This window comes from Passer montanus, unplaced genomic scaffold, assembly GCF_014805655.1.
Source record: "Passer montanus isolate IOZ18808 unplaced genomic scaffold, ASM1480565v1 scaffold37, whole genome shotgun sequence".
In the NCBI taxonomy this organism is placed as follows: Eukaryota; Metazoa; Chordata; class Aves; order Passeriformes; family Passeridae; genus Passer; species Passer montanus.
Genome location: NW_024368485.1, coordinates 59,138 through 69,196, shown reverse-complemented (window position 1 = coordinate 69,196; position 10,059 = coordinate 59,138). Strand labels below are relative to the sequence as shown.

At 57.8% G+C, this 10,059-nt stretch overlaps 2 protein-coding genes across 6 annotated transcripts in view; both read left to right on the top strand.

The window, feature by feature from the left end:
• The first annotated feature begins 1 nt into the window (after position 1).
• On the top strand, positions 2 to 4,611 carry LOC120506033 (heme-binding protein 1-like). Of its 4 annotated transcripts, XM_039717114.1 has the most exons (7): positions 249 to 296; positions 387 to 472; positions 2,127 to 2,350; positions 2,458 to 2,663; positions 3,020 to 3,161; positions 3,295 to 3,478; positions 3,622 to 4,611. In XM_039717114.1, exons 3-7 carry the CDS (start codon positions 2,200 to 2,202, stop codon positions 3,794 to 3,796), a joined length of 858 nt encoding a protein of 285 aa, XP_039573048.1. In that variant the 5' UTR covers positions 249 to 296; positions 387 to 472; positions 2,127 to 2,199; the 3' UTR covers positions 3,797 to 4,611. The 4 variants fall into 4 exon arrangements, with proteins under 4 accessions (XP_039573050.1, XP_039573048.1, XP_039573051.1 ...); XM_039717117.1 differs by having other exon boundaries at positions 2,127 to 2,663; XM_039717116.1 differs by lacking the exons at positions 2,127 to 2,350; positions 2,458 to 2,663 and having other exon boundaries at positions 2 to 296; positions 3,622 to 3,796.
• A 2,068-nt stretch (positions 4,612 to 6,679) lies between these two features.
• PTK7 (protein tyrosine kinase 7 (inactive)) overlaps positions 6,680 to 10,059 on the top strand; it is a 34,405-nt gene continuing 31,025 nt past the window's right edge. For both annotated transcript variants that reach the window (XM_039717105.1, XM_039717104.1), the window contains exon 1: positions 6,680 to 6,759. In XM_039717105.1, coding sequence (XP_039573039.1) covers positions 6,705 to 6,759 — 55 coding nt within the window. In that variant the 5' untranslated portion in view covers positions 6,680 to 6,704. The remainder of the gene's footprint in view (positions 6,760 to 10,059) is intronic.

Genomic DNA, 10,059 nt, shown 5'->3' with positions numbered 1-10,059 from the left:
GGACGGGGCGGGCGGGGCGGGGGCGGGCGCCGCCTGCCGGGGGGACAGCGCCGCCACGGTCCGCCGGAGCGCCAGGGGGCGCTGTCCGCCGCGCCGGGCCGTGCTGTGCCGCCCCGGGGCGGTCCCGGTCCCGTTCCCGGCGGACGCGATGGCGCGGATCACGTTGGAGGACCTGGAGCGGCTGGGCGAGGAGGACGGCGACGGCAGCGACGGCGAGGACGACCCGGAGGGGGAGGGACGGCTGTTCGCCCACTGGGAGGCCGTGGCCAGCACGCACCGAGTGAGCCTGCCCCGAGGTGAGCGCCGGGGCCGTGACGGCACGGAGCGGGACCCCTTGTGCGCCGCGGCCGGGGCGAGCCTCGTCTCTCGTGTGCTTTGCCTTGCAGACATGGCAGGCCCGATCGCCCAGATGGCCCGGCACAGGCACGCTCGCGAGCCCGTGCCGTACGTGTCGCTGTCGCAGCACGGGAAGGTGAGGCCTGACCCTGTCCGCACGCCCGGCTCCCGTGGCGGGGCTGCCTCGGCCGCCGCCGGCCCGGGCGGGGAAGGGGCCTCGTGTCGGCGTGTGCCAGCCCGGCCCCGGCTCCTGCAGCACCGCGGCCGCCATCGCTGCAGTACTCTGCCACTCGTGTGGAGTGACGGCAGCGCTCAGCTTCCCGGCCTTTATTTAAAATTGGACAAGTCGTGCAGCTTTCTCTGGTCTTCTGACTTCCATCTGCCTCCTCTGCCAGCCTATCCTCTTGCTGGGGTGGGCACAGCTAAGGAAGTGAGCTTTCACTTCAGAGCCTGCTCCCTGCCGCTCTCCAAACACCTTGTTGCGTAGCTCGAAGTCCTGCTGGCTTTGTGTTTGTGCTGGTTATGTTGTCTGGTTGAGCTGGAGAGTTCAGCTGGCTGGCACAAGATAAAGATGTGTCTGTGGGGAACAGAGGGCCTGTGACGCTGGCTGTCAGATGAGAGCATGTGTAGTTATTTGTCTCAACCACCAAACCAAACATGGTGTCTTTTGCCTGAAGATCTTCTCTTTGTGCTGGCTATGTTGCACACTTACTTTCATCTCCTGCACATAAGGGTGCTTCTGTGCTTTGAGAAATAACTGCTTGTCAGACTGGTTCTTGTGTCTCTGCAGGCCTAGCTGGGCTTTCTACCAAGAAGACATCTGTCAATTGTCCTCTATATGAGAAGTGGTTAACCAATTTCTTCTGGGCTGAGATCCAGCACTCCCTGTAAAACATGTCTGAGCATGTGGCTTGTGCAGCTTGGAACTGGGGCTTCACCACACTCCCTCCTTCCTTGTTCTGGGTCCCAGGGACTTAATCTGGCCTTTTCCCCGCCTGTGTCAGTCCCAGGCAGGAATGGGGCCCCAAGACTTTGTGGGAACTGAAGAGCTTTTGTTGTTGTTGGCATCCCATCTGTGCCTGAGGAGGATTCTTGGAGTGTGAGGCTCAGTGAGAGGAGCCACTGCCTGACATCAGTGCCGAGGGGACTTTGGAGCTGGGGCTCTTAGGGACACGTTTGCCAGGCTCAGGCAGATCAGTAGGATTGGTTGCTTTTCCTGAGCTATCAGTGCTACAAGCCCTCATCCTCTTGGAGGCGAGTGAATTATTATGCCACCTACAGCACTGTGCCCTGTCAGCACTCAGCCCCCAGCTCAGTCAGGGCTCAGTTCCCCAGCTCACATTGCAGGGACCTGTTGCTACTGTGTCTGCATGAAGCATCTTCTGTATTTCTTTTGGACAAGTGTCATCCCGGGTGGTGGTGCTTAGTGGAAGGATCAGGCTGTGGCACAGCCAGATGCTGTGTCTTCACTGGGTTGATTCCTTTATTGCAGGTGGTATGGCAGATGGAGTAGAGGGATTGGTGTTTTCCTTGCTTGGAAAATGCTCTTGCTTTGCTCTGCTTTGCTTGGTGGGACAATGGCAGGCATGGCCCCAGCTAGAGGGGGAATGCCCACAGTGTTTTGGGGCATTCTTCTTACTGGCATCCCACTGATGCACTCAAGCTGCTGCCTTCCTTCTGCCTTTGGCTTGGCTTTCAGCATAGACACCTGATTTGGGTGCAGGCACAGGGAGGCTGCACCCCATGCTGAGTCTTGTCACAGCTTCCTGTCTCCGTCACTGCCATCACAGCTGTGGAAGCAAGAAGTTTGGGAAGGTGCCTTGAGCTCCGTGGGACAAGGTTGTTTCATGACCACTGATCTGGATGAAGAACAAGCTGAAAGTAGGAAGAGAGGTGCTGGCTACAACTTCCCAGCACCTGTTTAGGTTACCTGTGGTCACAGGCATGCCAGGAACTGCCTATGAACATACCCAGATGCAATTTCCCCATTCCCCTTGCCTCCCTTCTGTGTCAGGTTTGTTCAGAATACTGGACATTCTGTGTTGGAAATAGAGATTTTGACTCATGCCACAAAATTCCACAGCTGGGTTCACGTCTCTTCTTCCTCCTGTCACTTCTTAGTATGGGAGAAGGATCTGAGGAGTTTTATTCCAGTCTTCGCTGCTCTTCTGGGTGCTAGAGCTCTTCTGCCAGATTTTCCCTTCTGCTGGGTAGGGATGTTTCTGTTACCCTCTGTGCATGCAGTGTTCCAGGGAAAAGGCACTGCACCTGAGAACAATATCAGCCTTACTGGAGGCCCTTGGGTGCCTGGAATCAGGAACATCCTTGTGAGTAGGCCGGACCGAAGAGGAGCTGAAAGTCCTGTGCCCCTTGCTGAGGATGTGCTGCATTCCTTGTGCATGCCAGGAGCCTCCAGACCCCCTTGCACCCTGTCCCTTGTCTGTGCCTTCCCTTTTGCTGACTTCTGCTGACCTCTGCCCAGTGCTCATCAGTATCCTTGTCTGAGGTGTGTGTGGTGCCAGCTCCCCTCACCTTCTTTGTCCTGCTCTGCCTAGCAGGGGCTCTCCTTTTGGCAGGCTCGTGTCTCCCCGCTTCCTGCCTGTCAGTGTTGGTTTCCCAGCCAGCTGCTGCAGTGTTGTCAGTGTGCTCAGCCCTGACTTGGCTTGTCTGTGGCCTGTTTCAGTGCGAAGAAGCGGCCTACGAGGAGCGGCAGTACCCAGCTGGGAAGTGGGCCTGTGTCACCATGGGGGAGCCCATGTATGAGCAGAGCATCTCCATGAGCTTCATGAAGCTCATGCGCTACATCTGCAAGGAGAACTCTGTAGGTGTGTGCAGGCAGGGGCTGGGCAGAGTGCACAGAGGGAAGGGCTTTGTCACCGTCCATCTGGAGTGGGGAGGAGGGCTGCTGCTGCTGCTGCTGCTAACACACTGTCTCACTGCCTGCCTGCCTCTTTCCAGGTTGCTATCTGGGCATGACAGTCCCGGTGCTCAACGAAATCCACCTGACCAAGGAGGGGACCGAGCTGGAGCGTGAGGTCCTAACAGCCTATTATCTCCCAGGACAGTTCCAGCAAAACCCCCCTGTTCCCATGGACCCCGAAATCCACATCACCGAGAGGGCACCGCTCCGGGTTATAACCAGGTGACCCCAGCACCAGAGGTGTTTTCTCAGCTCAGCAGAGATGTACAAACTCCGTGCATGGCTGCTGTGGTTCGTTAGGCAGAGGGATGGGCTGTGCCAATGTGCTGGCTTTGTTGCTTATGCTGTTCCCGTTGCTGCTGCAGGGTTTTCTATGGGATGACCACGGAGGAGACAATTCTGCGGGAGATCAGTCTCTTCTGGGAGCTCTTGGGCTCCACGGACATGGTGCTGCAGGGAACCTACATCGTGGCTTCTTACGAAAACCCCAGCATCCCTCAGCGCCGCAACGAGATCTGGTTCATCTGCCGGGCCGAGTGAGTCCCCTCTGTCACCGCAAGCCAGCGCGCCGCTGGACCCGCTGTGGGTGGCAGTCCTGACCCAGAGGAGGCGGAGCACATCCCCACCCACTATTCAGCCACACAATGAGAGACTAAGAGACTGCGGGGTGGGTTTCCAGCCTGCCCTGCAAGGGTCCTGCCAGGGGAAATCCTGCCTGGCCTGCGCTTCACCGGCCCCCGCAGCTGAGGCTGGAGCTGGCACCAAAGATGACCTCTAGAGCAAGCACGTGGTGGGGGCTCATTAAGGCAGTAACCCTGTGGGCTTGTGTGATGTGCTAGCCTGACCTGCACTGGGCTTGCAGAGCTGTGCCAGGGAGGCTGGTGGACAGCATCACAAGGTGGTGGTGTCTAGAGGGCGAAGGACTGTGTACAATATGTGGGGCTCAGTGTGGCCTCTGCCTGCTTCCTGTGAGAATGGCTGCCTGTCCTGAACAGAGCCACTGAAATGGTGCTACAGAGACAGTTCAAAGGGGAAAAGGGCTTGAATTCAGGTGTGAATCCTGAATGTTTCCTGCTGGGGTGGTTCTCTTTGGACTGTTGGGTGCCTCCCTGGCTGTCACTCACCATTCCTCAGCCAGGACTAGGGTGCTGGCAGCCTTTGTCCATCTCTTGTGGGTGCTGTTTTGCAGACCTGCTGTGAGCTGAGAGGGGTTGGTCCAGAGAGCAGCAGGAGCGGCAGCACTGTGTGTTGTGTTGTGCATTGATTAGTGAGTTTCACATCCATGAATACCATCATGCTTTCCTGGGGGAAGCTGGCAGTGCCAACAGTAAATAAACCCAGCTCAAACCACAGCAGCTACAGATCACTGATGGTGTGAATGGGGGCAGCTGGGTTGGCTTGGGAAGAGCCTTGCTGTCTCCTCCCTGGAGATGCTCCAGGCTCAAAGCTATGGCTCTAATTAGCCCAGGTTAGTGCTTCCTCTTCAGCCAAGCACACCCTCTGCATTACTGCACAGGCTGCTTCTGTTGCTGCTGCAAGAACTGTGAGCACACTCCCCTGCAGGTAAGGTGGTTTGTCTATTGGATGGGGTCTGCCTCATTTTCCCCTGGTGCAGAAGTTGGACACTGTGGCTGTACTCCACGTGGGCACCTGATCTTTGGGGGTGAGAATTCAAATGCAGCTGCATATCCTGCTGGTTGGCTGCAGGAACTGGTGCACTCCTGCAGGGGTGTGCTTAACAGGATTGGTGTGGAGAGACTTTTAACTGCTTCTGACACAGTTCCCAATGAGTTTTCTCATGCTGTATGCCTTGCTGCCTGCCACTGTTGCTCAAACTCCATCTCTGGCCCTATACTGCAGCTGGGGGGTAGGAATGGCTGGAAGGCCTGGCCCCCTCTGTGGCCTCACTGCCCAGCAGCACAGGTGGCTTCTGCCACTGCTTTCTCCAGTCAGGTGCTGCTTACTGTCCCCTCCAGGCTGGCTTGCCCTCTGGCTGTGGGGAGCCTGGATGCCCAGCCTGTGGCTGTGGGAAGAGTGGGGCTGAGCGTGATACACCCTTCTCTGCAAGGGAGCCTGTGGCAGAGTCTGGGTAAGCACAGCAAGGGCAGAGGGTGGTTTCCTGGCTACCTTGTGATACAGTTCATGTTCCTGGAGCTCTAAAGGCAATATGGACCTGGGAGATGCAGTCACAAGTGCTCCTCAGAGAAGTCATGATACCTGGATCAGCAGTGCTTAGCTCACTTTCCCTCCTGGGAAAAGAGAAGTCCCTGAAGCTGGGATCAGGTGGCTCAGTATCAGTAGGAGAGCAAAGTCTGCTAGTGTGTGTGGGACAGAGACCCTTTCTCTTATCAGCCGCTTTGCTTGCCCTGAGCTTGCAGGTGGAAGTAAAACTTCCTTTCTAGAGGGAGTTGAATAGGCTACCACTTCCTCTGAGGCTGCTTGGTCCCCAACCAAAACCAGAACAGCTTTTGGTGGCAGGAGGTGGTGGCTTTCCTGAGAGGGGACTGGTCTGTGGTTACTGGCAAAGTCCCACAGCTGCATGCCCTGCGGGAGCAGCTCTGTGGTCTCCCAGGACGTGGTAATGGTGGGGGCTTCTGGTGCAGCACCACGCTGGTGCTGCCACACAGGGCAGCAAGCACACCCCAAGTGGTAATGGTGGGGGCTTCTGGTGCAGCAAGCACACCCCACTCCTCTGCCACGGGTTTTGCTGAGTAAAGGCTCCAGCATCCTCTGTGATGGATCCAGCAGTGCTCAGGGCCATGTCTGATGGCTAGTGTCCCACACAGTACCAAAACCAGTATTTTGGAGGCTCAACAAACCAGCTGGAAAGCTGGTGTTCAGAGTGACAACTGCCAGAGCCGGTGGTGCAGGGCTGCAGCAGGTTCCACCAGAGGCACTGGGTCGGGCAGGGAGGCTCCAGTCTGTGCAGATGGCCAGACCACCTCTTGCTGCTGTGCCTCAGCTTGGCTCCGGCAGCGTGCTGTACATCGGGACTGTGTGTCCAGCCCTCTGCCCCCAGCAGGGTGCAAAGCTCGCTGCCCCGGTGCCTTCACAGGGTCTTTCACACCGGTACAGACCGGGATCTCCTGCCATCAGTTTAACAAACAGCCCGGCTACGAGGAGCCCCTGGGCGGGAGGGGAGCCGCGTCCCCTCCTCGCTGCTCGGGGCGCCCGGGGGCGCTGGCAGGAGCAGGAGGGACACAGGAGAACGGCGCGACCCTCCCGCCCCCCGGGCCGGCGGGGCTCTGCGGGGGATGGCGCCAGCGAGCCCCGAGCACCGCGACGGAGGCACGGGGGGCCGAGCCGGGCGCTGCCGGGGGGATCCCGCTCCTCCCGACCCCGCCCGGTTTCCGGTGGCCGCCCCTCCTCCGGAACCCCTCCCGGCGGCGGCGGGCGGGGCGGCGGCGGCATGGCTGGGGTCCGGCGGGCACGCTGACCGGCGCGGGGGATGGCGGCAGCGGCGGCGCGGAGGATGGCGGCGGTGCGGGCACTGCTGGTGCTGGGTGAGTGCGGGCCGGGACAGCCACGGCAGCCTGCCCCGGGCACGGAGTGCGGGTCCCGGCGGCGGGGCGGGGGCGGCGGAGCTTCGCGCCTCCGCTCCAGTCCCTGGCTGGGCCGCGCTGGGGCCGGCGGGCGGGGGTCCACGGCCGGCCCCGGGGGTGAAGGTGGAGCGGCCGAGCCTCCGGTGGTCCGCACTCCCCGGCTCCCAGTGATGGGGCTCGCTCGTCCCGCCGGACTCGGGCGCGGAGCCGGGGCTGCGTGAGGCCCCGTCTGTGCCCCGCTCCGGGCCGGCCGCGCCCCCGCCCCGCGCAGCCCCGCTGCGCTGCGGGAGCCGCCGGGGCGCCTCGACGGCTCTCCTTCCCCGGCGTGCGCCGGCTCGCCCTGCCCGCCCGCCCGCTCCGAAGGGGGAGCGTCGTGCCGGAATCCACAGGGATGCAAATACGCCAGACATTTGCCGTCTGGGAGACGGCGAACGGGCGCCCCCGGAGCAGCGCGCTCCGGGGAGGGCTCCCGGAGACCCCTTGAGCGGGGCTTGGCTCCCACCCGCGCCCCTCCGGCCCCGTGGGCAGGGTTGACACCGGGAAGGCTGCGTGGTTTTTCCTATGAATTCTGGTCAGATCAGAGCCTGGAGGAAAAACAGTGGGCAGCGGTGAGTTGCCCCCCGCGGAGATTGACCTCCCGGCCGCTGCGGGGTTTTTGTCCCTTGCTGAGCGCATCTGGATGAGCTCTCTGCCCCGCCCCCCGTGCCGCTCTGCCGGCCCGTGCCGAGCGCCGCGGCCCCTTGGCTTTCCCGGCTGCTGCTTTCCACACCGTTCACTGCAGGGCCTGAGCTTCTCTTCTCTTCTCTTCTCTTCTCTTCTCTTCTCTTCTCTTCTCTTCTCTTCTCTTCTCTTCTCTTCTCCCCATTGACCTCCAAGCACCATTTTCCTTGTCTGAGGAGCCCGAGGTCTTGGCTGTGCGTGGTTCCAGCCCAGCTTGGAAGGGTCCCAGGGCTGCCCCATGCCGCATCACCTCGTTTCTTCACTTAGGAACCCTGGCAGTAGCTGTTTGCAGTCCCTTCTATCTCACCGTGCACAGCTGTAGAGTTTGCTTTGTAGTTTGTGCTGTAAAATCAAGGGCAATCTTAGTTTAGCACCTGGGTGGAATACTGCCTCTGAGAGAAAGATATCTGCTGGGCTGCTGCCCGCCCGTATCTGGAGCCGTGGCTGAGCCCTGCTGCCAGGCGGCAAGTATTGTCCAATTTACAGCTGATAAGCACGAAAAGCAGCACTTACTTAGCTGATTAGCGCCGTGATTGCCATCCGCCTTGGCAGCCTTCTGGGAAGGTTCTTTCTGGCAAGGGAATGTGTGCTTAAAAGTAGTAGGGCCCTTTGGAGCTGCCACAGCATTCCCTGTGTGCCAGGAGGTACCGCTGGCAGCTGGGATGTGCAGACCTGCCTGTGGGGGCTGCGTCTTGCCTTTCCTGCCACTCTGCAGTCGCTGGAGTTTCTGTACTGCTCCAATCACGTACACTCCTTGTTTGTCCTGCTGAGCAGGAGCACATCCTACAGCACTGGGGGTAACATGCAGCTGTCCAGCTCGCAGACACTGTAAAAAATCTCAGGCGCCATCAGCGTAGCCAAAATGTGCAGTTTGATGTGTTAGTTTTACAGGCTGGTGGTAAGTTTTGTAGGCTGCAGGGCATTGTCTCTCTGCCTATGGATGGTGTTTGGAAAGAGCACTGGAGAAAGACCTGGGAGGTGTGGAGCTCACGCAGGTCCTTTGCCATGTATGTGTTCCAGAAGTGCTCGGTGCCTGGACTGCTGCTCCCTCTTCCTCCACTTCCATTGTTTGGTGAGGCTGTGATCTTTCTGGCAGTGGCACTGCAGCATGCCAGATGTGTGCTGACTTCTGCTGGAACATGTGGTTGAAATGCTAGCAGAGGAAATATTTGCTGAGTCAACTTTCCTTTAAAGCAGAAAAAAAAAACCCAAAACCAAAAGGTCTATTTTGTTCTGGAAATGCCTCCATGTCCTGTGTTGAGCTGTGTGTTTCTGCATGGCAGTGCTTCTCTCATGCTTCCTAGCAAGCCTGGTCTTAAAGAAGAAAATTTATGAAAACAGGAATGATCTGATCCCCCTTGAGACTTGGCTGTGTTTAGGGCTCTGGGCAGGCTGGAACCTCGAAGTGGCAGGAGCTTCAAAGGCATGGCAACTCCATAGTTGTGGCCATAGGCACTTCTTTGTCTGCACAGTGGGCTCAAGAATCACTGGGAACAGGCACTGGTCAGTGGGCTGTTGTGTTTAAAGACCCCTTAAAGATGTGTTCTGAGCTCTTAATTGACCTGGAATGAGACCATCTTCTAAAGGCAGATGTTTAAGCTGCAGCAAGCACCTGTGTTTAGTTGAGTGCTGGGTGATGAATGTTCCTGCTGACTGGCAATGTGTTTCCTTCCAGTCTGCTGAATCCCTCTTGTTCAAAGGAGGGGATGGCAGCTCACATCTGCTAATTGCTCAGATGGTAGGTCTCACCTTGTTTGGCCAAAGGCTGGTTCATGCTGGATCCAAGCAGATAGGAATGTGTGTCCTGGGAAGGCAAGCTGCACTTCCTCTAAAAGCCATGGAGCCCAAAGGGAATGGAGGGAAGAAAGTAGGAAAGGGGTAGGAAGAGAAGAGCCTCACCTTGAGGCAGTGGACAAGAACATAAGGGCTGGTTTGGCTGTAAGTGATAAGGCACTTCAAAAGGATCTGAAGGCTGTGGGGTCTGGTTACAGGTATTTACTAGAGGATCTCTGCACTAATATTTTTCTTGCATTCATTTCAATTCATCTGCTATTTAAGTTGCAAAGATCAAAGCTGTATTCCAGCAAGCACACGTGGACTAAAGTAAATAGCAGGACCTAGTACACCTCTTCCCAGTGAATAAACACTCTTTCCTCTCTGAACATTTTCAAGCATACCTCTCAGGCCTGGAATGCAAAATATTTCACATTAGCAGTGGGTGTTTCCACTGCTTTCGATGTTTGGGAGCTTGGAACAAATGCTTATTTAGAAGTGGACAGACCTGGGTACAAACGTGCTCTTTGTGAAGGCAGTTGCTGCTGTGGTGTTTGGAGGGAAATTCCCCTGAGATTTTAGGACATGCAATTGTTTGTCCAGACCCCAAGGAACAGTTCTCATTCTCCTAACATGAAGTGCTGGTCTCAGGGGCTGGGACAGGCAGCCCTTTGGAGGCCTGGAGGGCAGCGAGACTAGCAAGAGGCTTGGCAGATGCACAGGAACATTCTTCCTGATGAGGTTTGAATTGCACAGGGTGTTAGCTTT